The following is a 27618-nucleotide window of genomic DNA, read 5'->3' on the forward strand; positions in this document are numbered from 1 at the left end:
TCCCTTTCTGCTATATTGGTAGACCTGGTCTCTGAAGGACAGGTCCACCAATATAGTACAATAGGAAGGGGAGAGGGCAGAGAGGGGGGCACCCCAGGGAAGTCCACTGCCAGTTTAATGCCTGTAGCTTGCAGAGGGCCTCTTCAACATACTCCCTCCCTCTTTGCACATGATCCCACCCCCCAACCAATCTTCCCACAACTTGGAGGGACAGTCCCTTCAAATGTGTTTTGCAAGCTACAGCGTGAATGCACCTGGAAGGATGAATCTTCTGAGTTCACTCATGCTGTGGCTTGCAAAATGCATTTAAAGGGATGGTCCCTCCAAATGCATTTGGCTTTTCCTGTCCTGTGGGCAAGAAGCCTTCCAGCCAGGTCTGTGTACAACAGGGAGAGACCTCTGCACTGCATGGAGATCCTGAGGCCAGCTTAAGTCAGACTGGTTCTACAGTGGAAAGGAGCAGGTAGGCCAAATCTACCAGTATGGGGGGGCGGGGAGATAGACATGGTCTCTGAAGGACAGGTCTACCCTCATAGTGGACCAGGCTGCTTTTGGCTCATGACCTGACACTTCTGGCTTGCAAGGGAAAATTTTTGACCACAACACTTCACAGCTTAAAGGGAACATTGGTCTTAAGTCTGTCTAGGTACTTTAAAAGTGTTATGTCTGGCAACCAACTACCATGAGGAGAACAAAGCAGGAGTCAAGTGGCACCTTTAAGGCCAACCAATTTTTATTCAGAACGTAAGCTTTCGTGTGCTCTCTAAGCACACTTCAGCAGACGAGGGGATCAGGTATTGTGAGCTGAAATACAAGCAGTTTGTTGATTAAGAGAGCAAACTAACTGATACATGGTCACATAAAGCAGTGTGGCTTGGTCATTTGGTCTGGATAGCCATAAAAGGTAATAAAATTCCCTGCCAAATGGTGTTTCTGCAAATCTAGGCGAATCTTAGTTGTAGCTTAGGTTCTGAATAAAAATTGGTTGGTCTTAAAGGTGCAGGTTGACTCCTGCTTTGTTCTACTGCTTCAGACCAACAGGGCTGCCCACTTGGATCTCTCTACCATGAGGAGAGTTGTTCTTCGACCCAGCAGCATCCTGACCACTCTTTTCCATGTTGCATCCACTTAATGGCCATAGCAACACACTCTGTAGCCTTTGTTTGTCTTTGTTTTCGCTCTGTATGGTATGCTGAAATGAGTGTGATGTAAAAACAGTGTGAAATGTGAGCATTCAGACCAATCAGAAATGATGCATCAATAATTCCTTAATTCCCATTTGTGAATTCTCCTTGGAGCAGGAACTGGTCTTAACTCCTGTCATCTCTTTCTTGTCAGCCAGGGTTTAGGTTTTTGACTTGGCCATCATTTGAATTCGTTAATTCAGAAATCGATTGTCTGTTTTAGCTAGTTGTTTAAAAACCATGTAGTTTTATTGTTGTGGCCTGACTCTGCCCATTTTCGGGAAGGGGAGGTTAGAAATGCAAAGTAATAAATAATGAAGCAACCATATATATTTTAAAAACACTAAGGTTTTTTAAATGGAATTTGAATATACAGAGTACCACTCCCATTGTTTGCCTGGTCTTTTGCCAAATCATGTTTGCTTTTTGGTACCAGGTTCTAATGTGTGGCTGGTTCTGTGTAGTCTGGGACTCCAAGAGAAAATTTGTGGACAACTAGTAAGCAACGTCCCAAGGCTATGATTACAGAAACTTGACCAGCAACAGCATATTACATAATAGAGTGTAGCTACAATACCCAAAAATCCATGGAAAACAGTGCAGTGGTAACAGAGTAATACTTGCAGTAAATATAAAATCATAGAATTGGAAGGGACCTCCAGGTAATCTAGTTCAGCCCCCTGCATAATGCAGGAAATTCACAAATACCTCTCCACACACACACGTTCCACACCCAGAAGATGGTGCAAAAAAAAACCCCTCCTGGATCCCTCACCTACTCTTGCTTGGAGAAAAATTGCTGACTGACCCCAAAGTGGCAATCAGCATTTCACTAGGCGTGTGAACTAAGCACTGATGCAACCCTTCCTGCCTTCCTTCTCATGATCTGCCTAAGTTCGCAGAATCAGCATTGCTGTCAGATGGCTAGCTAGCCTCTGCTTAAAAAGCTCTGAAAAAGGAGAGCCGACCACCTCCCAAGGAAGCCTGTTCCACCGAGGAACCGCTCTGCCAGGAAATTCTTCCTTGTGTTTAGCCAAAAACTTTTTTGATTTAGTTGCAACCTGTTTCTGGTCCTACTTTCTGGAGCAGCAGAAAACTCCACACCATCCACCTCTATATGACAGCCTTGCAAGTTCTTGAAGATGGTGATCATATCATATCACAGTATGTCCTATATACTGTGATATGATACTTTTAAAAGGGTATTCCTGAACCATTATGTTATAACAAAGCCCTGTTATCTTTTTAGAAAAGCTCTCCTGTAATGACAGACGGAAGGAAGCCCTCCTGACCTCAGGCTGGCTATTCCACAAGATGAACTAAGAGAGCGTGTGTACAGGCAGTTAATTTTGCCCACTTGCAGGGTGACCCTTACAGAAGGCCCTGAACAGATGAGTGAAGCTGTCATGGCAGAACATAGGAGAAGATGTGATCCTGCAGATATTTGGGTCCAAGGCCAGGTAGTACTTTGTATGCAATAGTTGGTGCCTTGAATTAAACCCAGCAGCTGACTGGCAGCCAATGCAGTGGTTGCGAAATGGGTGTGACATAATAAAGGAGCTGCAGCATTCTATACCAGTTGAAGTCTCCAAGTTAAATTCAGGGGTAGATCCATGCAGAGTGCATTGTCCTCCAGGGACGGGGACAAAGGGTGATGCTGGGCGAGCAGACCTCCCTGCAACACCCACTTATATGTGGAGTGCCGCAGGGAACTATTCTCTTGCCCGTATTATTTAACATCTATATGCACCCCCTTGCCCAGATTGCCCAAGATTTTGGACTGGGTTGTCACCAGTATGCTGATGACCCCCAGCTCTATCTGTTGATGGATGGCAGACCATCTTCTGTCCCTGAACACCTGTCCGAGGCATTAGGAGCCATAGCGGGATGGTTACAGCAGAGCCAACTGAAGTTAAATCCAGCTAAGACAAAGGTCCTGTGCCTGAGTTGGGGGTTGGGGTGGGTTTATGTACCCAACTCCCAACCTTGGATGGCGCTGTTTTAGTGCCGACCCAATAGGTGAAGAATTTGGGGGTGATCTTTGATGCAGGCCCAGGTTACGGTGGCTGCTGGGTCTGCCTTCTACCATGTATGGCAGATCAGGCAGCTAGCACCATATCTATCCTCCCAAGACCTGACCACAGTGACCCATGCAATGCTCACTTCCAGACTAGATTACTGTAACTCGCTCTATGCTGGCTTGCCCTTGAAACTGATCTGGAAACTGATCCGGAAAAATGCGGCAGCTCGCCTACTGACTGCATCACCTGTATTGGTGAGCATGCGGCCATTGCTCCGTGGCCTGCACTGACTATAGAGTACCGGATCCATTTCAAGGTGTTAGTCTTGACTTTTAAAGCCTTACGCGGCCTGGGACCAACATACCTGCGGGACCGTCTCTTCCCGTATATGCCTCCCAAGATAGGCTGACTGTCCCCAGCCCAAGAGATGCCCGTCTTGCCTTTACCAGGGCCCAGGTCCTTCTCGGTCCTGGCCCCAACCTGGTGGAATCAGCTCCCTATAGAGATCCGGGCCCTACCTGGCTTGCTAGCCTTTTGTAGGGCCTGTAAAATGGAGCTGTTCAGCCAGGTCTTCAGGTGAGGCAGCAGGCATTTATCCATTAGATCGGTCGGCCTCCTCTACTGTGCTGATTTGCTGCACTGTCCTGCTAGACCATCTTATATTGTTCTACTGGACTATTCTGTTGTATTGAATATTGCAATTGATTTTTTTGTTATGCTGCTGTGATTTTATTGTGATTTTATTATTTGTTGTACTCCGCCCTAAACCCCTACGGGGGAATGGGCAGAATATAAATAAACAAATAATAATAAAAATAATAATAATAGTCTAGTCTTGATGTAACCATGACATAGATCCAGGTGGTTAGATCAGCTGAGTCCAGATTGGTGGTCTTCCTCCATGCTTGAAAAAGTTGGAAGAAAGCATTTTGTTTTGCAGTTGCATTAACCTCCAGCAGCTGTGCTAAATCCAGTATAGCATCTGGGCTTTTAATGGAGTCAGCAAGTGTCAGCTGAGCTCCATCAAAAGTGGGAAGTACAGCATCCTTCAAGGTCTTACGCTTCCCAACTAACGTTACCGCCATCTTGTCAGGTTTCAGTTTGTATTCCCTTAGCCATTTAACCACAGCAGAGCAGCTTGGTCTAAAAACTGCAAGCTACATCCTCTGGAGAATAGTACCATGTTTAAACTGCTGCCTGTTGACTCCAACAGAAAGGGCAAATTCAGGGCTTGAATTCAGCAGGAGCTCACAGGAGCACAACTCCTGAACCTCCAACCAGGGTCTGCATGCAGTAGGGAGTTCTCTCCCCGCTTCACACAAATCTCAGGCATATGCAAAAAACTGATCTGCAGCTTTCCCTCCCTACAAAATGACCCCTGGGCAAATCAGACCTTCCTTGGGGGAAATATTCTTTGCCTGATAACCAGTCAGTGATCCAGCAATCTGTCAGCAGACAGTCATGAATAAACTTTCCCACAGTCACATCCTCCTGGCAGTGCTTTCCACCCCAAGGAAGCTTATTCCTGGGGTCATAGAACCCACATGAAATCCTAGCCATGTGGGTTAGACTGCGGTCATGGAGAGAGGCGAGGATGCCTCTCCGTCTGTCCATGAAGGTCCTGCAGCCCTAGGAATACATTTGCCAGGTTCAGAAAGAACACTTAGTTGAGGAGGGGGGGATCTCTGATAGCACTCGTTGTTTGAGCCTCACTGTTGTTGTATTCAATACTGCATATCTTGCATTGTAAGGACAGTTTAGGCACTCTTTAAGTGCTTGAGTTGGGTCCAGAAGGCAGCATAGATGTCGCAAAAAGATACTATATGATTCATAGCCAATTCCAGTGAATGCAGCAGCATTTTTAATCTTTTGCTATTTCCAAAGGCAGCCCCACACTGTGTGTGTGTGACAGGAGTCTAATCTGGAAGTCAGTAGCACATCAGTTACGACTTATTGTCTAGGAAAGGATGGAATTGACAAACCAGCTTAATTGGTAAAAGTCACTCCTTACTGCTGCAGCTCCTTGAGTGGTCACAAGCAATGAGCGGGGGAGATTTTTAAGTCCTTAAGCCCTCTTGTGCTGGCAAATCGCAGCAGTTGATAGAGCACCTTTGATTGGGTGGGGGACAGGGTGAGGTGCTTGCCTTACGTTTTTTTGAAAGACAGAAAGTTGTTCCATGCTCTCACTTTGTGCAGGGGTGAGGAAAGGGGGCATTTTCTTTACTACTTTGGTTACAGTTGGTGCTGGTCCCCAGCAGGTCTCAATCCTTTCTCATCTCCAGCTGCAGCTTCAAAATATAGGGGAAGACACAAGCCTTGGTCTCATCTTTTCCTTTGCTTTCAACCTTTGAATACTTTAGTCAGAGTAGGCTCTGACCTGCATGGCCCAGACCAGTCCTATCGCATCATATCTGGGAAGCTCAGCTGCGTCAGCGCTGGTTTGTATTGGAAGCTGTCAAAAACATCTGGCATGCTACACAGAGGGAAGTAAAGTCAAACCACCTCTGAGTGTCTCTTGCCTTGAAAAATCTGTGGGGGGTGCCATAAGTTGGCTGCAATGACAGCACTTTCCACAGCCAAGCTACAATGGTTTGCTTTACAAAAAAGGGAGAGGCCTAATTCTTAAGCACTCTTTCTCCTCTGTATACTCTTGGAATAGACTTTCCCTATATTCTTCTTGTCAATAATAATAATTAAAGTAAAGGTAGTCCTCTGGGGTGACATTGCTTTCACAACGTTTTCACGGCAGACTTTTTACGGGGTTGTCATTGCCTTCCCCAGTCAATAAGATAACTTTTAAGATTCTTCAGTCCAGTGGCTTTTTCAAACAAAGAATGTGTCAGCTGCTATCCAGGGAGTCAGTCTATTAGGCTGAAAGGGTTCAGTGAGTGCATCTTTCACGTCTCATCTTCCTAGTTGTTTTGAGATCCTGGTCTGTCCCAGAGGAATTCAGTGCAGCGAAGGTGGAAGCTATTGAAGCAATAGAACTACTTTTGTAAGCGAGTTTCTCTGGCTCAGAATCATAGAATCAGAGTTGGAAGGTACCTCCAGGATCATCTAATCCAGCAACCTGAAGATGCAGAAAAATCACAAGTATCTCACCCTGCTCTCTTTCTCATGATCACAGAATCAGAAATGCTGTCAGATGGCCATCTAGCCTCTGTTTAAAAACCTTCAAGAAGGAGAGCCCACCATCTCCCAAAGAAGCTTGTTCCACTGAGGAACCACTCTGTCAGGAAATTCTTCCTAACGTTATCCAAAAACTCATCTGACTCAATTTCAGTCCATTGGTTCTGATCCGATTTTCTGGAGCAACAGAAAACAACTCCACACCATCTTCTGTATGACAGATGGTGATCATATCACTCTCAGTCATCTTTCCAGGCTAAGCATACCCAGCTCCTTCAACCTTTTGTCTCCACCATCTTTGTTGCCCTCCTCTGGACATGTTCCACCTTGTCTATATCCTTCTTAAATTGTGGTGAGCAAAACTGAACCCCATATTCTAGGTGAGGTCTAACTAGAGCAGATGTCAAGCATGCTATTTCTGTGTATTAGATCAATACAATTATTGGAGTTCATTTCCTTTCTGTTCTAAAATCTCTTCTCTCCCATAGTTGCATTTCAAAGCTTGCTCCCCCCTCCCTTTTTCTCGCCTTTCTTTTTCTTACCCACATCTGGGTAGAAAATGTAGAATATGCAAGTAACTTTGATGATAGAAGGAAAGGAGGGGCCTCCCCTGACTAGTTCCCATTCATACCGCTTAATAATAATAATAATAAATTCTTATATCCCGCCCTCCCCCGCCAAGGCGGGCTTATCAAGAGAAGTAGGAATGTCTGGGAACCAGGGAAGTTATAACCACATGATAGGAGCGGGTAGTACTTCTTGAATATCTGTAGCAATTCACATCTGTATGTTATGGCTTGAAGCTATCTTTTCTATTGCCTTAAAACACTATGCTGTGTGAAGCTTTGTATCACTTCCAAGGTTTCGTACCTTGCGCAAGTACCGGATTATCAATAAAATGAGTCTTTGTATCAAACAACTGCTTGGTTATTCGAAATACCGATGCTTGACAGCGGAGTAAAGCGATACCATCATTTTGCACGATCTGGACGCTATACTTCTGTTGATACAGCCCAAAATTGCTTTGGCCATTTTAGTTACCTCATCACACTGCTGACTCATGTTCAGTGTATGATACACTAAAACCTCTGGATCCTTTTTGCTCAAACTACTGCTAAGACAAGTCTCTCCATCCTATAATGATGCATTTAATTTTTCCTGCCTAAATGCAGGACTTTACATTTATCCCTATTAAAAATAATTTTGTTTTAGCAATTCAGGCTGGGTGTGACCACTTCCTTCAACTGATGAATGGTAATGGAATACGTGAAAGGAAAAGGCAGTTACTTCCATCAAAAGTCCCTATTCAATCCAAGTCTGAGAAAGTCAAATTTACCTATGAATTATGTAAATATTAAATTACATTCAGATGCATCAGTAGAAGCTAGTGGTCACACCCAGCCTGGATTGCACATTCTACCTTTTTCATGACTTCTGCAACTCGTTAACATTTACATGGCACTCACTTCCTGCATCCACTCCCCCCTCCCTTTACCACCTATATATCTCTGGCCAGTTTCTACATACCCTCCAAGCATCCGATGAAGAGAACTGTGTTTCTCAAAAGTTTATGCTACAATGAAATTTGTTAGACTTAAAGATTTTACTGGACACTGTTGTTGCAGCAACAGACTAACACTTCTGACTCCTCTGGATAAATATATAAGAGATTTCTTCAAGAAGAGTATAGATCACCATGTTGGTCTGAAGCCAACACAACAAAGTTTGCGTCTAGTGGCACTTTTAAGGCCAACCAAGTTTAATTCTGGGTATAAGCTTTCGTGTGCTCTCCTGTTAAGAAAGCAATGTAGTTGATGAATGATTTGAACATAAGATTTTACAGCACAAACTTTCACTTCGTCAGATGCAGAAATTGAGTGAACAAAATAAGTAGGTGGGTAAGGGCTGTTGTGACAGTTCTTGGAAGAGGAAAGGAATCTGTGATCCCCACTGAGACCTTGGTTGGCACAGTTACTTAAAAAAAAGTTATTCTGCCATCTCGCATTCCATTTGCATCAAATTGGCCACTTGTAGGCTTTTGCTGCAATAACCAAGAAAATTAGTATCCACTTGCTGGTCTATTTATTCTTTTCTTGTGCTCATCTTGTGACTTTTCATCAGCTTAAACAGAAATTGGCCTAAATTGGCAGCTGCTGGGCATAGTTTTGAGAGGGTGGTAGCTATTATAGCTATATAGGAAGAGAAGGAACGTATGTACTATTACATGTCTAAGAACATTTGCTGTTACAAATCCGATACACTCTGTATTAAGGAGCATATGTGGCTCCTTTCAATGTCCTTTATTTTCAGATCTAATGATTCTCTGTCAGTCTCCCATCTAGTGCTTCAGGACCACCTTATGGAGGAAACCAGCTACTCACGTGCCACTTTGTCTCAGCGGTAGTACATTAGGAGGTCCATAACAGCTAGCCTTTGAAAGACAGCAGGACATGTTCAGAATTCAAATAACCTTGAAAAGCATTTGGTGTAAGATCTTAAGTGGGCCTTCATGACTTTCAGTTACCAGCAATGGTGCTGGTGGACAGTGCGGTCAAGTTGCAGCAACTTAGGGTGACCCCATAGGGTTTGAAGGGCAAGAAATGTGCAGTCATTTTTTATTATTTGTTTATTATTATTTATTACAGTTTGATTTGTTAGGCCACCCTTCCCTGCGAATAGGGCTCAGGGCGGCTTACATCAGAAGGAGAATGAAATAAATAATCAAGTTAAGAGCAAGATTAAAAGTTTGCCATTCCCTGCCTCTGTGTAACAACTGTGAACTTCTTTGGAGGTCTCCTATCTAAGCACTAACCAGGGCTGACCCTGAGATTGGACTAGCCTGGGTCATCCAGGTCAGGGGCAAAGTTAGGGCTTATAAAACTGAATTGAATTAGGACATAAAACTCTTCTTCTTTCTCTATTTCTCAGTGGCCAAGATGTTATAAAAATGGATGTTCAGCCAAAATGTATAGCAGTTGGACCTGGTGGATATGCTGTGGTCATATGCATTGGAGAAGTGCGTATCAGAGCAAACATATGCTGTAATACAATATAATTACTGAAGGTTTTGAATTAGAATTCATGTTATGAATTTTTGGTATGATGTTCAGGAATGTCTCCTGTTTTCCTGGATTATTCTTGGTAGTCATTTGAGTGAGATTTGGTAACTGTTGCCCAGGTAAATAACAGTACTATAGTGTTTCTCAGCTCACCAAGAAGCATGGTCCTTGCTTTAAAAAGCCATACAGTGTGGTAGACATCTTGGAGGGATCTGTACAACATGATTGGAACCACCCTAAACCGAGAATATTCTCTGCAAAAGCCCTGTTAAAATTGCAGAGAAGCACATGCAAGTCTTTTGTTGTTCTTCGGTATCTCTGTGGGAAAACTTTGCAATGAATCAAGTCCATTGAGGGCCAGCCCATCAATGAGGCAGAAGTCTTGGGGGCATCAGAGGTGGAGGGCTGCCAACTGGCACAGCTTGATTTTCTCCCCTATGATAACTAGGTCAGTCTCTGCTATTCTCTTGAGGATTGTGCACTGCACATGTGTTGAGAGCTGGATGTTTAAATTGTAGTAGTCCTATTGATAAGATAAATTAAGACTTAATCTCACTCTTGTCCTTGCACCCTTTTAACACCAGTGGAGCAGTAACTGCTAGCTGCAATATTTGTGCAAAGCAACCTATATCAAGGGGCTGATGTGGTGGGTCTTTCCCCTTCCACCCATGGTAGGAATGGAGTAGGAAAGATCCATGTGATCAGGGACACCTGTGCAGCTGATGTACCTACACAGTAAACTCCAGTCCTAAATCTCTTGGTGGTAAATGGAGTGGGTGGGCTCTTGCAAGACCCGTAGTGTAGACATGTTCTCATTTCATTGTCTAGTCAGTAGCTCAGTATGATTCAGCCACTGCTCTGTAATTACAGATTGTCTTGATGAAGGATAAGAAGAAGTGCTTTACCATCAATAACCCCGGCTTTGAACCAGAAGTTGCTGCAGTTCACCCAGGAGGTGGTACAGCAGCTGTTGGAGGAACAGTAAGAATAAAGAAGAGCAGGCTTTTTATTTTCTGCTTTTTTCCCCTAAGGACTCTCAGCACAGTTTACAATCACATTCCCTTCCTTTCCCTGCAACAGACACCTTGTGAGAGGTAGGTGGGGCTGAAAGAGTTCTGAGAGAACTGAGACTGGGCCAAAGTAAGAATGGAGCAGGAAAGATCCATGTGATCAGGAAAACCTGTGCAGCTGATGTTACCTACACAGTAAACTCCAGTCCTAAATCTCTTGGTGGTAAATGGAGTGGATGGGCTCTTGCAAGACCTGTTGTGTAGACATGTTCTCATTTCATTGCCTACTCAGTAGCCCAATATGCCTCAACAGGCTTCTTGTGGAAGAGTTGAGGAATCAATCCCAGGTCTTCAGATTAGAGCCCACCATTCTTAACCATTACACCACACTGGCTCTCAATGTTATTTCCTCATTAAAATGTCCAGTGGTGGCTACTGCACAGCATGGCGATGAATGGGGAAACCAATGCAAAGGAAAATTCAGGTGGGTCTGAAAGCAGCAGAACAGAGTTTGAGTCCAGGGGCACCTTTAATAATTAAAACTTTGTTGGTCTTTAAGATGCCACTGGACTAAAATTTGTTCTCCTCTAAAGGAATATCAGGTGCACTCTCCAGTCTCCCTGCTTGCCTTTCCCAGCTCAATTGACCTGTTGGATTCCCCCCCCCCTTGCTCAGTTTCCTTTTTGAGCTGTTGTTGTGCCTTAATATCAGCTGGTTGTAAAGTTTTGCCCAAGTTCAATCATAAGGCTTCTTAGGTTGGTTCAAAAGAAGCTTTAATTGATGAGGCTCAAAGCAAACATTAATGGCATGAATTTGCAAAACCAGGTCTTGCCGGACTGAAGTGAATTAGCAGACCCCTAACCATGCAGGGCCGCCAAAGATGGACAGGCCACAGCTGAGAACCAAGACAAAATGCGATTCACTGGAGAAGGAAATAATAATAAGTTTTTATTTATTCCCCGCCAAGGAAGGCTCAGGGCAGCTTACAAAGTATGATATAACATGGTATAACAATAAACAGATAATAAAATCAGTAAACGACATAAATACAATATATAAATTAATATTAAATGGCAACCCACTCCAGTATCCTTGTCAAGAAAACCTCATGGACAGTAACAAAAGCCTAAAAGATACGGCGCTGGAAGATGAGCCCCTCAGGTTAGAAGGTGCCCAATATGCTACTGGGGAAGAGTGGAGGGCATGTCCAAGTAACAGAAAGAGTGAAACGGCTGGGCCAAAGCCGAAAGGACGCTCAGCTGTGGATGTGTCTGATGATGAAAGAACAGTCCGATGCTACAAAGAACAATACTGCATTGGAACGTGGAATGTAAGATCTATGAATCAAGGTAAGCTGAATGTAGTCAAACGAATGGCAAGACTGAACATTGACATATTGGGAATCAGCGAACTTAAATGGATGGGAATGGGTGAATTTTACTCAGAGGATCACTACATCTATTATTGTGGGCAAGAGTCCCATAGAAGAAATGGTGTGGCCTTTATAGTTAACAAGAGAGTGAAGAAGGCAGTAATGGGATACAATCTCAAAAATGACAGAATATCGGTCCGTACCCAAGGGAAACCATTCAGTATCACAGTAATCCAAGTCTGTGCCCCAACCACTAATGTAGAAGAGGCTGAAGTGGACCAGTTCTATGATCTACAACACCTTCTAGAACTAACACCAAAAAAATATGTCCTCATCATAGGGGACTGGAATGCCAAAGTGGGAAGTCAAAAGGTAACCGGAACAACTGACAAGTTTGGCCTTGGAGAACAAAACGAAGCCGGGCAAAGGCTAATAGTGTTTTGTCAAGAGAACAAGCTGGTCATAGCGAACACCCTCTTCCAGCAACTTAAAAGGTGACTCTACACATGGACATCACCTGATGGGCAACACAGAAATCAGATTGATTATATACTCTGCTGTCAAAGATGGAGAAGTTCCCTACAGTCAGCAAAAGCAAGACCTGGGGCTGACTGCGGTTCAGATCATGAGCTACTCATTGCAAAATTCAAGATTAAACTGAAGAAAACTGGGGAAGCCATTAGGCCCTCCAGGTTTGACCTTGATCACATCCCTTTTGAATATACAGTGGAGGCGAAGAATAGATTTAAGGGACTAGAGTTGATAAAGTGCCTGAAGAACTATGTACGGAGGTTCATGACATTGTACAGAAAGCAGCAACCAGTACCATCCCAAAGAAAAAGAAATGCAAGAAAGCAAAGTGGCTGTCTGATGAGGCTTTACAAATAGCTGAGGAAAGAAGGAAAGCGAAAGGCAAAGGTGAAAAGGAAAGATTCACCCAACTGAATGCAGATTTCCAGAAAACAGCAAGGAGAGATAAGGAGACCTTCCTGAAGAAACAATGCAAAGCAATAGAGGAAAATAATAAAATGGGAAGGACAAGAGATCTTTTCAAGAAAATTGAAGAAATCAAGGGAACGTTTCGTGCAAAGATGGCCATGTTAAAGGACAAAAGCGGTAGGGACCTAACAGAAGCAGAAGAGATCAGGAAGAGGTGGCAAGAATACACAGAAGAATTATACGAGGATCTCAATGTACTTGACAACCATGACAGTGAAATCGCTGACCTTGAGCCAGACATTCTGGAGTGTGAAGTCAAATGGACCTTAGAAAGCATTACTAACAAAGCGAGCGGACATGACAATATCCCGATAGAGCTTTTCAAAGTCCTAAAAGATGATGCTGTTAAAGTGATGCACACAATAGGTCAACAAATCTGGAAAACGCAACAGTGGCCGTGGGATTGGAAAAGATCAGTTTATATTCCAATCCCAAAGAAGGGTAATGCCAAAGAATGTTCAAACTATTGCACCATTGCACTCATTTCACATGCCAGCAAGGTCATGTTAAAGATCCTACAAGCTAGGCTTCAGCATTATGTAGATTGGGAACTACCAGAAGTTCAAGCTGGGTTTCGGAGAGGTAGAGGAACTAGAGATCAAATTACCAACATTCGATGGATTATGGAGAAAGCATGGGAGTATCAGAAAAACGTCTATTTCTGTTTCATTGACTATGCTAAAGCCTTCGATTGTGTGGATCACAACAAACTGTGGCAAGTCCTTAAAGAGATGGGAGTACCAGACCATGTCTCCTGAGAAACCTGTATAAGGGTCAAGAAGCAATATGGTATATGGATATGGAACAACTGATTGGTCTAGAATAGGAAAAGGAGTTTGACAAGAATGTATATTGTCATCCTGCTTATTTAATTTATATGCAGAGTACATCATGCAGAATGCTGGCCTGGATGAAGCAGAAGCCGGAATTAAGATTGCTGGGAAAAACAACCACCTCAGATATGCAGATGACACCACTCTAATGGCAGAAAGTGAGGAGGACCTAAAGAACCTCTTGTTGAGGGTGAAAGAGGAGAGCACAAAAGTAGTCTTCAAACTCAACATCAAAAAAACTAAGATCATGGCATCCGGCCCCATCACACCTTGGCAAATAGAAGGGGAAGATATGGAAGTAGTGACAGACTTCACATTTCTGAGGTCCAAGATCACTGCAGATGGTGACCGTAGCCATGAAATTGATAGAATGCCAGCAGGGGGTGGGGGGCTTTCCAGTGTTTTGCACTGAGTGTCACATGTACGACTATCTGTCAAAAGGACAGAAGTCTTGGGTGTGTGCTTGATACAAGGAGCTCCTGGTCCTCAGGGAACGAGTTCGTACCCTTGAGGCCGAGGTGACTGCCCTGGAGAAGCAGAGACAGTCAGTTAGGCACTTGGGGAAGACTCTCGGGGACGTATTAGATGAGCCCCGCTCTGAATGTAGCAGCCCTGTTGCTGCCAGAGAGCGTGAGGGTCGAGAGGGAACAGGGCACCATGCTGAGGATAAGGGGAATGCGCCCTCTTCTTCGGTTGGTGAGCGGGAATCCTTTTGCGCCAAGGAACCATCCCTGGGCAGGGGGAGGGAGGGGTTGGTAGTTGGTGATTCGATCCTTAGGCAAGTAGACAGCTGGGTGGCGAAACCGCGTACTGACCATATGGTGACTTGCCTGCCTGGTGCAAAGATAGCGGACATTACGCGTGTAGTAGATAGACTGATAGACAGTGCTGGGGAGGAGCCAGTGGTCGTGGTGCATGTTGGCACCAACGATGTGGGGAAATGCAGTCGTGAGGTCCTGGAGGAAAAATTTAGGCTGCTAGGCGGGAGACTTAAGGCCAGGACCTCCAAGGTAGCCTTCTCAGAAGTGCTACCTGTTCCATGTGCAGGGCAGGAGAGACAGTCACAAATTAGAAGTCTCAATGTGTGGATGAGACGATGGTGTAAGGAGGAAGGGTTTAAGTTTGTTAGGCACTGGGATGCTTTCTGGAACAAGTGGGAGCTGTACAAAAGAGACGGTCTCCACTTGTCCCCAGATGGAACCAGGCTGCTGGCGCTTAAAATCAAAAAGGTGGCAGAGCAGTTTTTAAACTAAATCTTGGGGGAAAGCCGACAGGAGATGAAATGTCTCTGGTTCGGGAGGACTCGTCTCAAAGAGATGAAGGGTTGGCTGCGATTTTTCTACCGGGTAACGGACCAGAGTTGTCCACTGTGATGGTGACAAACAGTATGGACTGTCTGCTAGAGACTCGAGGCGGCAGGAGGAAGGTGGCAGGCCTAGCTTGCCTGGGAAATTAAATGCAAATGCTAGAAGTGTTCGAAGTAAAATTGGTGAATTGGAATGTTTAGTGTTGGGAGAAAACATAGACATTGTGGGAATATCAGAAACTTGGTGGAATGAGGAGAATCAGTGGGACACGGTGATTCCTGGATATAAGCTATATCGGAAGGATAGGGAGGGAAGGGTTGGAGGTGGGGTGGCTCTGTATGTCAGAGAGGATATACGGTCCAGTAAGACTGAGGTCAGAGAATTAGATTCCCTTTTAGAAATGCTTTGGGTTGAAATAGAGGGCCCAAAAGGAAATTTAACTATGGGAGTTTGTTATCGCCCACCAAATCAAGAGAGAGGACGATTATAATATGATGGAAGGCTTAAAGATAGCAGCTAAATGTAAAAACTGTGTCGTAATAGGTGATTTTAACTACCCGCAGATTGATTGGGTCAATATGTGTTCTGGTCGAGAGAAAGAGATTGAGTCTCTTGATGCTCTCAATGACTGTGCTATGGAGCAGATGGTCTCAGAACCTACCAGGGGTGGGGCGATCCTGGATTTGGTCCTAAGTAATGCCCAAGACTTGGTGAGAGATGTAAAAGTGATTGCACCGCTTGGAAGTAGTGATCATAATGTTATTGATTTCACCGTTTGTATAAATAGGGAGTTGCCCAAAAAGACCGCCACAACCACCTTTAACTTTAAAAGAGGTAAATACACTGAGATGAGGAGGCATGTGAGGAGGAAACTGAAAGGAAAGGTAAATACGGTCAAAACCCTTCGGGAAGCTTGGAGACTATTTAAAGCTATAATCCTAGAAGCTCAGATAAAATACATACCACAAGTTAGGAAAGGCACAAACAGGCATAAGAAAAGGCCTGTATGGTTAACAAACAAAGTAATGGAAGCTGTAAAAGGTAAGAAGGACTCCTATAAGCGGTGGAAAACCAGTCCAAGTGAGATTAGTAAAAGGGAACACAGGCTGTGGCAAATCAAATGCAAGACTTTGATCAGGCAGGCAAAAAGGAACTATGAGGAGCATATTGCAAAAAACATAAAGACCAACAATAAAAATTTCTTCAAATATATTAGAAGTAGGAAACCAGCCAGGGAGGCAGTGGGGCCCTTGGATGACCATGGGGTAAAAGGATTACTGAAGGAGGATAGGGAAATGGCTGAGAAGCTGAATGAATTTTTTGCCTCCGTCTTCACTGTGGAAGATGAGAACTTTTTGCCTGCCCCAGAACCACTAATTTTGGAAGGGGTGTTGAAAGACCTGAGTCAGATTGAGGTGACAAAAGAGGAGTTCCTACAACTGATAGACAAATTAAAAACTAGTAAGTCACCGGGTCCGGATGGCATACATCCGAGAGTTCTGAAAGAACTCAAAGTTGAACTTGTGGATCTTCTAACAAAAATCTGTAATCTTTCATTGAAATCTGCCTCCATTCCTGAGGACAGGAAGGTAGCAAATGTCACCCCCATCTTTAAAAAGGGTTCCAGAGGAGATCCGGCAAATTACAGTCCAGTCAGTCTGACTTCAATATCAGGAAAGTTTGTAGAAACCATTATCAAGGACAGAATGAGTAGGCACATTGATGAACACGGGTTATTGAGGAAGACTCAGCATGGGTTCTGTAAGGGAAGATCTTGCCTCACTAACCTGTTACAGTTCTTTGAGGGGGTGAACAAACATGTGGACAAAGGAGACCCGATAGATGTTGTTTACCTTGACTTCCAGAAAGCTTTTGATAAAGTTCCTCATCAAAGGCTCCTTAGAAAGCTTGAGAGTCATGGAGTAAAAGGACAGGTCCTCTTGTGGATCAAAAACTGGCTGAGTAATAGGAAGCAGAGAGTGAGTATAAATGGGCAGTCTTCGCAGTGGAGGACGGTAAGCAGTGGGGTGCCGCAGGGCTCGGTACTGGGTCCCATGCTCTTTAACTTGTTCATAAATGATTTAGAGTTGGGAGTGAGCAGTGAAGTGGCCAAGTTTGCGGATGACACTAAATTATTCAGGGTGGTGAGAACCAGAGAGGATTGTGAGGAACTCCAAAGGGACCTGTTGAGGCTGGGTGAGTGGGCGTCAACATGGCAGATGCGGTTCAATGTGGCCAAGTGCCACGTAATGCACATTGGGGCCAAGAATCCCAGCTACAAATACAAGTTGATGGGGTGTGAACCGGCAGAGACTGACCGAGAGAGAAATCTTGGGATCGTGGTAGATAACTCACTGAAAATGTCAAAACAGTGTGCGTTTGCAATAAAAAAGGCCAACGCCATGCTGGGAATTATTAGGAAGGGAATTGAAAACAAATCAGCCAGTATCATAATGCCCCTGTATAAATCGATGGTGCAGTCTCATTTGGAGTACTGTGTGCAGTTCTGGTCGCCGCATCTCAAAAAAGATATTATAGCATTGGAGAAAGTCCAGAAAAGCGCAACTAGAATGATTAAAGGGCTGGAACACTTTCCCTATGAAGAAAGGTTGAAACGCTTGGGACTGTTTAGCTTGGAGAAACGTCGACTGCGGGGTGACATGATAGAGGTTTACAAGATAATGCATGGTATGGAGAAAGTAGAGAAAGAAGTACTTTTCTCCCTTTCTCACAATACAAGAACTCATGGGCATTCGATGAAATTGCTGAGCAGACAGGTTAAAATGGATAAAAGGAAGTACTTCTTCACCCAAAGGGTGATTAATGTGTGGAATTCACTGCCACAGGAGGTGGTGGCGGCCACAAGCATAGCCAGCTTCACGTGGGGTTTAGATAAAAATATGGAGCAGAGGTCCATCAGTGGCAATTAGCCGCAGTGTGTGTGTATATATAAAATTTTTTTGTCACTGTGTGATACAGAGTGTTGGACTGGATGGGCCATTGGCCTGATCTAACTTGGCTTCTCTTATGTTCTTAAGACGTTTGTTCCTTGGTAGGATAGCTATGGCGAACCTGGACAGTATAATAAAAAGTAGAAGCATCACCCTGCCAACAAAAGCCCAAAAGCAATGGTATTCCCAATAGTAATGTATGGCTGTGAGAGCTGGACCATAAGGAAGGCCAAACGCAGAAGAATAGATGCTTTTGAGCTGTGGTGCTGGAGAAGAATCTTGAGAGTCCCTTGGACTGCAAGAAGATCAAATCAGGCAGTCCTAAGGGAAATCAACCCAGACGGTTCTCTGGAAAGTCATATGCTGAAGCTCAAATACTTTGGCCACCAAATGAGAAGGGAGCACTCACTGGAGAAGATCCTAATGCTGGGCAAGACAGAAGGCAAAATAAGGGGACAGCAAAAGATGAGATGGCTGGACAGCGTTACTGATGTAACAAACACGAATTTGAGCAGACTTTGGAGGATGATGGAAGACGGGAGGGCCTGGCGTGACTTGGTCCATGGGGTCGCAAAGAGTCAGACTCGACTGTGAGACTGAACAAAAAAGCAATTATAGGTTACAAAATAATGGCTCCTCTTTTTCCCATGTCTGCCAGAAGGCTTTTGAATTAATAGAAAGTCCCTTGTCAGGCCTCAGTTACCTCCCATCAAGGCCACATTCCACATACTCTTCCCTTGGCTCCTATTGCATAACCCAGGGAGACTAGACTAGAGCTCTCTCCATGTTCTCCTCTTCCACCTGCAGGCCTGAAACATCCCACTGTACACAGAACAAATTTAATGGGGGTTAGTATTTATGGGTTAGTCCATCACACAGATGCAAATGCAATAATCAGTCATGAATGAGCAAGGATAATAGTACCAGCAAACAAACAGCAATACCATCTCAAGCTATAACTGTCAGGGACTTGTTCCTTACACTGGTGCTTTAGAAGTCTCTAATCTTGATTCTCCCTCCCTCCCCCCCCCCCACCTTTGAAGTAAGTTGCTAATTACTTCTGGGTACATGCTGGGAAAGCTTTTAAAGCATTGCTGCTAGAAGACCTGCACATGTTATGCTGATTAGGGCTTTCTCTTGCAATGTTTCATTTTTTAGGATGGGAACGTCTGCTTGTATGCAATCCAGAGCTCTTCTTTACAAAGACAGGAGAAGACTTTGGAAGCAAAAGGTCCTGTTACTGACCTGGCATACTCTCACGATGGTGCCTTTCTCGCAGTGACGGATGCCAGCAAGGTGGTCACTGTGTTTAGTGTTGCTGATGGCTATGCGGTAAGGACCTGTCAAACACCTCTACATTTGAGTGTTCTGCTTCCATTTCTTGAGCACAATCATTTATCATTTTAAAAAAGCAAAATTAAAAATAATTGCGGCTACTTTGCTTAATTTATGTTTTTAAGTAAGCTTTTTGTTAAAGGCAGTCTATGGAGGTAACAAGCCAATTCCAATTTGGAGGTGCCCGCAGTTATAACAGGTGTCCATTAGGGGGAGCAATGTGACACTGCTAGGTCTGCACCTCATTACTGCAGGGCTTTGGGTGGGGATAGCAGCATTCACTCCTGGCTTTGCTAGCAAATGCTGCTATAGTAAAGTACTACCAACACATGGGACCAGCATACCAAACCTATTAAATATTAGGATTTAAACTCCAAACAGCTTGCTTAAAATTGCGTTGCCTTCCTTACACTTTTTCATTTTTTGCTCCTTCTACATAGGAACATAATGTCTTCTATGGACACCATGCAAAAATTGTTTGCATTGCCTGGTCACCAGATAATGAACATTTTGCTTCTGGGGGTATGGACATGATGGTGTATGTTTGGACACTGAGTGACCCAGAGACCAGAGTCAAAATACCAGGTAATTCTGCACTCCTTTTCTCACAATACAAGAACTCATGGACATTCAATTAAATTGCTGAGCAGTCAGGTTAGAACGGATAAAAAGAAGTACTTCACCCAAAGAATAGTTAACACATAGAATTCACTGCCACAGGAGGAGGTAGTGGCTACAAGCATAGACGGCTTCAAGAGGGAATTGGATAAACATATGGAACAGAGATTCATTAGTGGCTATTAGCCACAACGTATTGTTGAAACTCTCTGTCTGGGGCAGTGATGTTCTGTATTCTTGGTGCTTGGGAGGGGGGGCAACAGTGGGGAGAGCTTCTAGTGTCCTGGCCCCACTGATGGACCTCCTGATGGCACCTGGGTTTTTGGCCACTTTGTGACACAGTGTTGGACTGGATGGGCCATTGGCTTGATCCAACATGGCTTCTCTTATGTTCGTATGCTTTCTGTCACAGTGACTTGTTTTTGAGAAAACAGGATTGGCTCCTATTTGGTTTTCTAATATGGCTTAATCAGGGGCTCTCCAGGTAGAACTCAGCTCCTTCTGTGCATCAAATTTTGGGGGCTGTTGCACAGGGCCTTGATAGAACCTTTCTATCTTCTTCGTGGTCTCTGTGCTTCACACTCATGGGATAGTGCGCCTGCGCCGATCCCCGAATCGGTACCTGAAAAAGCCCGGGATTTTTTTGCGCTCGGCGCCAATGGGCATGCGCAGGCGTCCCAATGCGCATGCCCGCCAGCGCGGGGATCCCGCCAGTTCCTTTCTGACCGCTGCGCTGAGAGGTTTTCCTTTCCGTTTCCCCGGTCGGTGAGAATCCTTGGCTTTGCCTTTTTTTCTCGTCTTAGCCCGTTTATCGTTGTTAGTTAGTTAGTTAAATTTATAGTTTAGTATAGTTAGTGTTAGTGTAAAAAAAAAAAAAAAGCGTTCTTTGTTTGTTTGGCCAACTGCCCCTTGGGGTGCTTCGCTCCTGCTTTCCCCCGTTTTCTCTCAGATCATTCTGAGTAGTTTTTTCTGCGGCTTCTTTCTATGGAAAGTCGCTGGGGGTTTTTCAAGCGCTGCCGTGCTTGTGGAAAGAAGATCGCCCCTCCGGACGGCCATTCCCTGTGCCTGTTGTGCCTGGGAGAAGCGCACCGAGTTGAATCCTGTCCGCACTGTCTCCGCTTCTCGAAGCAGACCAGAAAAAATCGGGCGGCTCATTTATCGGCGGCGCTCATCGAATCGGCGCTTCGGCCTCATAGACCGATGGAGTCGTCGGTACCGAAATCGACTGACGCCCCGGCACAGGAGCTTGCATCGGCCGATGCTGCTCCGATACTGACTCCGACCGATCCGCCGGAAGAGCGTGGCTCCACAAAACGTTCCCGCGAGGGCTCGGTGGATACGCCCGCTAAGAAGCGCCGAGAGGACTCGGGGACCCGAGCCCCTAAGAAGGCGAAATCAAAGGAGAAGCGGAAGCGACCCCGCACTCCTTCCCCATTGGCCAGTACATCGGCGTCGGCGATCTCTAAGCCGCCGAAGAAGATCTTGGCCTCTCCACGCCGAAGCCCTGTGAGTCAGCAGCGTCTGTCGGCATCGGAGCAGGAGCAGGAGATCGACCTGACCCAACGCTCGTCATCTTCTGGGTCCCGTCGGCGGTCGGCTAGCAAATCGGCCTCGGAGGTGGAACAGTCGGCACCGATAGTCCCGTTGGTTCTGTTCAGACCTCGGGACAGACGTGCACCGGAGCCCTTTCATGCGCCTCAACGCTTCCCGATACCACCATGGGAGCAACGCAGGTGGCAACCGCCCTACTCCCGGTACGACTCCTGTCATTGGTACCCGGAGGACTACCAGGACTGGGAGCGAGCGTCAGAATATTCTTCCGTGTCGAGGGTCTCGCACCGATCCAGGAAGGCGTCGGCTTCGGTGTCGGTCCCCCCGGATCGACAGTTGGTTCCGGTTGAAACTCCGCGTAGACCACTGCCGGTCCAGCTGCCGCCGCGAGAGTCGACCCCGATCCTGTCAGAGCATTCCACCCATCAAGACTCTTCATCGGAGTCGGACGGTGAAGTCCAGGACTTAGACCCTTCACCGGCCTCCCAGACGGCTGAGGATCTTCCGATTTCGCCATCGGAGGATCTAAAGTCTTATGGGGACCTTGTGAAACGCATCGCTGCCACCCTTCGATTACCCGTGACCCAGCCAGAACCCGTAGTGGATGACAACGTGTTCGACATAATGCAGAAGAACACGTCCACTGCGGTCGCTCTACCGGTTACCAAGGTGATCCTTCAAGTGGTCAAGGAACCTTGGAACAAACCATCTTCGACGCCGGTGTCATCCAAACGGCTGGACCACATGTACAGGGTCCAGGAGACGGGGGCTGAATTCTTATTCACCCATCCACGCCCTAACTCGGTGGTAGTCTCCTCCTCCTCGAAGGCCAGGAAGGTTCACTCCGCTCCACCGGACAAAGAAGGGAGGAAGATCGATGGAATGGGCCGCAAGGTCTACTCAGCTGGGGCACTCGGCATAAAAATATCTAACTATGCAGCCTGCATGGCTAGGTATCAGTATGCCGTGCTGGAACAACTTGCCCCGTTCCTCTCTTCTCTAAGTGAGGACAAAAAGGCCGCTGCAACCAAGCTGCAGAAAGAAGGTCTCGCTGTGGCCAGACAACAACTGGCTGCAGCGAAACACATGGTGGAAGCCTCTGCCAAACAGATCACCTCTGCAGTCTGCATTAGGCGTCACTCCTGGCTTCGGTCTACGGCACTCCACCAAGATACAAAAACATTTATCGAGGACCTGCCTTTTGAGGGTGACGGGCTCTTCAGCACCACAACTGACACGGCGCTGCAAGAGTTCGATAAGAGCGTCAAGACCTCCAAGAACTTGAGCGTCCAATCCACCCCCAAAACTTCTAGGTCCAAGCAGTGGCCTAAGCCCTGGACCAAGAAGCCCTATCAAAGGTTCTCCCCTGATCAATGGCATCCCCGGCCTGCACAGCCTGAACGACCCTCCTTCTCTGGTAACGGCAGGAACCGTTACGGGGCCCAGCCCTCCAACAAGTCTAAGGGGGCTCGTCCTCAGAAGCAGGGGGTTTGACTTCCTGCAAGCACGCGTCATCGTTCCCACTGTTGGCTCTTCCATCCGCCTACGCCCTTTCCTGCCTGCCTGGGAGTTGATCTCCACAGACAGGTGGGCACTGTCCATCGTAAAAGAGGGCTACAAAATAGAGTTTGTTCAGACCCCAAACCAGTCCGTGGTAGTTACCACTCCCCCTTCCCCACCTCTGCTGGCGGAGGTGAACAACCTCCTACAGAAACAAGCCATAGAGGTGGTTCCGCCGGAGGCCAGGACAGGAGGCTTCTACTCCCGTTACTTCCTGGTCCCCAAACGGGACGGGGGTTTGAGGCCTATCATGGACCTTCGGAGTCTGAACAAATTCATTCTGTACCAGAAGCTCAGAATGGCTACCCTGCAAACTATCCTGCCCCTCATCAATCAGGGAGACTGGATGGCGACCCTGGACCTCAAGGATGCCTACTTTCATGTCAGCATCCACCCTGCGTTCAGGCGTTTCCTAAGGTTTGCAGTGGGTGCTCGGCACTTCCAGTTCAGGGCCCTGCCGTTTGGACTGTCTACCGCTCCTCGGGTGTTCACGAAGCTGATGAGTGTGGTGGCTGCCCGCCTTCGTCTTCAGGGAGTTGTTGTCTTCCCATACATCGACGACTGGCTTCTTGTGGCGAAGTCGAAGGAGAGTTTGACAACGCACATCGCCATCACTCTGCGTCTTCTCGGCACCCTGGGATTGCAGGTCAATCTGGAGAAGTCCTATCTGACTCCATCAAGGACAGTTCAATTCATAGGGGCTCTGCTGGACACAGATCAACACCGAGCATTCCTTCCTTCGCAGAGAGCAAAGGACATCAGCAATCTGGTACAGCTTCTCCAAAGGCGGCAGTGGGGCACGGCTCAGCAGCTCCAGCGGATGCTGGGGCTGATGGCTGCGACGACAAGCGTGCTACGTTTCGCAAGACTGCGAATGAGGGGACTGCAACTGTGGTTCTTGCGCCATTTTCGTCCGCTCAGAGATTCGCCCCGAAAGAGGTTTTCCATCCCACCCGGGACTATCCAATCTCTGCAATGGTGGGGATTGGAGAGCAACATCTGTCAAGGGGCTCCCTTTCATCTACCAACCCCCACTGTGACTATTGCCACCGATGCTTCCATGTGGGAGTGGGGAGCTCACCTGGAAGATCTATGTGTGGGGGGCCAGTGGCCTCCGAAACTGAGTCGGTGCCATATAAATTACTTGGAACTGGAGCTGGCGGTTCACTTCGCCCTTCGCTCCTTTCGCCCTCTGTTAGCAGGGAAGACTGTGGCACTGCTTACGGACAACACCACTGCCCTGTGTTATATAAACAGACAGGGGGGGGACAGTGTCCCGCAGACTGTGCTCGCTGGCGATGGACCTCTGGACGGAGTGCCTCCAGTGGGACATTTTTCTGAAGGCAACACACCTGCCGGGGGTCCTCAACATTCAGGCGGACTCTCTCAGCAGGGGTGGAGCTCTCCCACACGAATGGGAACTGCAATGGCGGTTCCTGGAGCCGGTGTTCCAGCGTTGGGGGTACCCACAGCTAGATGTCTTCACCACAGCGGAGAACAAAAAGTGCCCCTTGTTTTGTGCCAGGGGAGGTGCGGATCCAGCCTCGCTGGGAGACGGACTCCTTCTTCAGTGGGGGGGCTGGTTCCTTTACATGTTCCCACCCTTGCCTCTACTGACAAGGGTAGTCCACAAGTTAGTTCAGGAGAAGCCACGTTGCATCCTGGTGACTCCTTGGTGGCCCCGTCCGAGTTGGTTCTCGATCCTGCTCCAACAGTCGAGGGGGGTATTTTATCAGTTCCCGACAGATCCGGACCTGTTGTCGGCCCAGGGCGGGCATGTACTCCACCACAACGTGCCTCACCTGAAGCTGACGGCGTGGTTCATCGATCAGTAGGGTTTTCCACCAGGGTCCAGCAAGTCCTCCAAAGCAGCAGGAAGCCTTCCACTCGTGCCTCTTACGAGAGGAAGTGGAAGAAGTTCAGTAACTTTGTGGCTGACTCCCCTACGTCGCCTGACTCCGTTGGGCTTTTGGCAATTTTTGAGTTTCTTTTAGCCTTGGTGGATGAGGGGCTGGTATTCTCCTCCATCAAGGTTTATTTGGCGGCTATCTCTGCTTTCCATGTTTCAGTAGAGGGCTATTCTGTTTTCGCTCACCCTCACTCCAAGAGGTTCATGAAGGGACTGTTCCGCCTTCATCCCCCTTCTAGATCCCCTCCACAGTTGTGGGATTTGACTCTGGTTCTGGACAGGTTGACTCGTCGTCCCTTTGAGCCCATGGCAACATGTTCCTTACAACTTTTGTCCTGGAAGACTGCATTTTTGGTTGCCATCACCTCAGCACGTCGTGCGGGGGAGCTCACGGCGATGCGCTGTGATTACCCCTACCTTGCCTTCAGGGAAGCGGGGGTCTCCCTAGCTCCAGACATTACTTTTCTTCCCAAGGTGGTTTCCCAATTTCATCTTAACTTAGAAGTTTGGTTACCCACGTTTTACCCTAGCCCTTCCTCGGATGAGGAGCGCAGGCTGCATGCCTTAGACGTTAAATGTGCCCTCTTGTTTTATTTGGATCGTTCACGGGGCTTTCGTAAGGACAACCAACTTTTTGTCTCCTACTCTGCCCCCAAGTTAGGGTCCAAGATTTCGTCTCAAAGGCTTTCCAAGTGGCTCACTGAGACGATTAAACTTTGTTATTTGTTGGCGAAGAAGCCTTTACCTGGACCTGTTCGTGGACACTCCACAAGGGCGATGGCCACGTCAGTGGCATTCCTGAAAGGTGTGTCCCTTTCCCACGTCTGCAAGGCGGCTACCTGGTCTTCTCTGCATGCCTTCATGAAGCACTACGCGCTGGACGTGCATGCTCAGCAGAGGACTCGGTTGGGAGCTGCGGTGCTGCAAGCTGTTTCTTCAGGTTGACCGTCTTCCCACCTCCAGGTATGCTTTGCTTGCTAGTCTCCCATGAGTGTGAAGCACAGAGACCACGAAGAAGATAGACAGGTTGCTTACCTGTAACTGTAGATCTTCGAGTGGTCATCTGTGCATTCACACTACCCGCCCTCCTTCCCCACTGCTGACGGTCTCCCTCCAGTAAGAGGCTTTCGGCGGTCAGGAAGGAACTGGCGGGATCCCCGCGCTGGCGGGCATGCGCATTGGGACGCCTGCGCATGCCCATTGGCGCCGAGCGCGAAAAAATCCCGGGCTTTTTCAGGTACCGATTCGGGGATCGGCGCAGGCGCACTATCCCATGAGTGTGAATGCACAGATGACCACTCGAAGATCTACAGTTACAGGTAAGCAACCTGTCTTTTTGTTGTTCCTGCCCCCCCCCCCCCGCCCTCATTTACCTTCTTGCCTAGTGCTCTTTCGTGAAGCATGATCACTTGTCTCTGGACAGGGCCTGCCTAGGATCATGTCCCTTTCCTTCAAAGGTTCTTGCTATTCCCTACAATTCCTGCTCCCAGCAGAACCAGAAGCCTGCACGGAAACATTGAGAAAGTGCAGGCAGCTACCATTGGAGCATGAGGCATGTAAATCTTTGGCAGAAAATGTACACACCAAGCAAGGAAAATGTGGCAGGTGGGGGTTGCACACACATGCCTAAAAAGGTCAAACTAGTGCAGAAATACCTTCTCATTCAGTGTAAGACTGGTCTCACTGTGTCTTCCTGCCTTTCTTTCCTTTGTTAGATGCCCACAGGTTACATCACGTAAGCAGTTTGGCATGGCTAGATGAACATACCTTGGTCACAACATCGCATGATGCATCTGTCAAAGAGTGGTCCATTTCCTACAAATGAATGAGGATGTCCTCATCAGGGAGTAGAACTGTTGGAGTGAAAATATTGTATTTCTCTTTCTTAAAAAAATGAAGTCCATAATGACCTCTGGGGTCTTATAGCATATTCTCGTATCTTTGCAGAGGGTGTTCATATCTGTAATAAAATTACTTTCAAGAGCTTTAGTCGGTAACGGTTTGCACATGTGAAGCACTTAAATTATGTCTGAAGCTTATAAAATTTTTTGTGTGTGTGCTGCACATTCCAGGAGCTGCAACCTTAGCCGGTCAGCAAAGAAGATTTAAAACTGGTTTGGTTCCTTATTTTGTAATGCACACAGACCTTGCACGTGATATTGTACAGCATGGGAGAAGTCTCATTTTTTTCTAATTGCAGAACATTTCTGTACTAACAGTCATAATGAGAATACTAGTTGTGATCCCAAAATCGATCCAAGTGGTGTGCAGCTACTGTATATGGTCATGTTGCTTGTCTGTAATGCACAGAACTGTTTTCCTTCACCAGATGACAAAATGGGGTTCATAATAATAATAAATTTTTTCTGTATTTTCTTGTTCAGATTTGTGGTTATTTTAAGACAGGAATATGCTGGGGAGGGGGTGTGCATTTCTATTTTTCAGAGTTTAAAGTTTACTGACAAATGTCAAGGCTTTTTTGTTTTCCTTTTAAAGATATGCTTTTGTTACATTCTAGAACAAATGGATTTGTTCGTGATTTTGCTGTAAGGGAAGGGTGGCTTCTAGATATGCTTTAAATATACTTATTTCCTAAGGAGAAATATGTTGATGTAAGAAAATTTACAGTAATTATAAAAACACCTGTTTCCCAGTACAGGAATTAAAGTAAAATAAAGTATTATTTTGAGTGGAGTTGATCATTACAGCACAGAACAACCTAAAAACTGGAACCAACTTAAAGAAGTGAAAGGTTTATACACTTAAAAGAGCTTCATCCC

General features: G+C 46.3%; 1 protein-coding gene across 1 annotated transcript in view; it reads left to right on the forward strand.

Annotated features, from left to right (window-relative positions):
* The window catches only part of WDR1 (WD repeat domain 1), a 47752-nt gene extending 20531 nt beyond the window's left edge, over positions 1 to 27221 (forward strand). The window contains exons 11-15 of the mRNA XM_060246113.1: positions 9263 to 9350; positions 10264 to 10374; positions 19024 to 19197; positions 19641 to 19785; positions 26554 to 27221. Of these exons, the coding sequence (XP_060102096.1) occupies positions 9263 to 9350; positions 10264 to 10374; positions 19024 to 19197; positions 19641 to 19785; positions 26554 to 26663 (628 nt within the window). The 3' untranslated portion in view covers positions 26664 to 27221. The remainder of the gene's footprint in view (positions 1 to 9262; positions 9351 to 10263; positions 10375 to 19023; positions 19198 to 19640; positions 19786 to 26553) is intronic.
* The last annotated feature ends 397 nt before the right edge of the window (positions 27222 to 27618 follow it).

The sequence above is a fragment of the Heteronotia binoei genome, chromosome 9 (assembly GCF_032191835.1).
Source record: "Heteronotia binoei isolate CCM8104 ecotype False Entrance Well chromosome 9, APGP_CSIRO_Hbin_v1, whole genome shotgun sequence".
Taxonomy (NCBI): domain Eukaryota; kingdom Metazoa; phylum Chordata; class Lepidosauria; order Squamata; family Gekkonidae; genus Heteronotia; species Heteronotia binoei.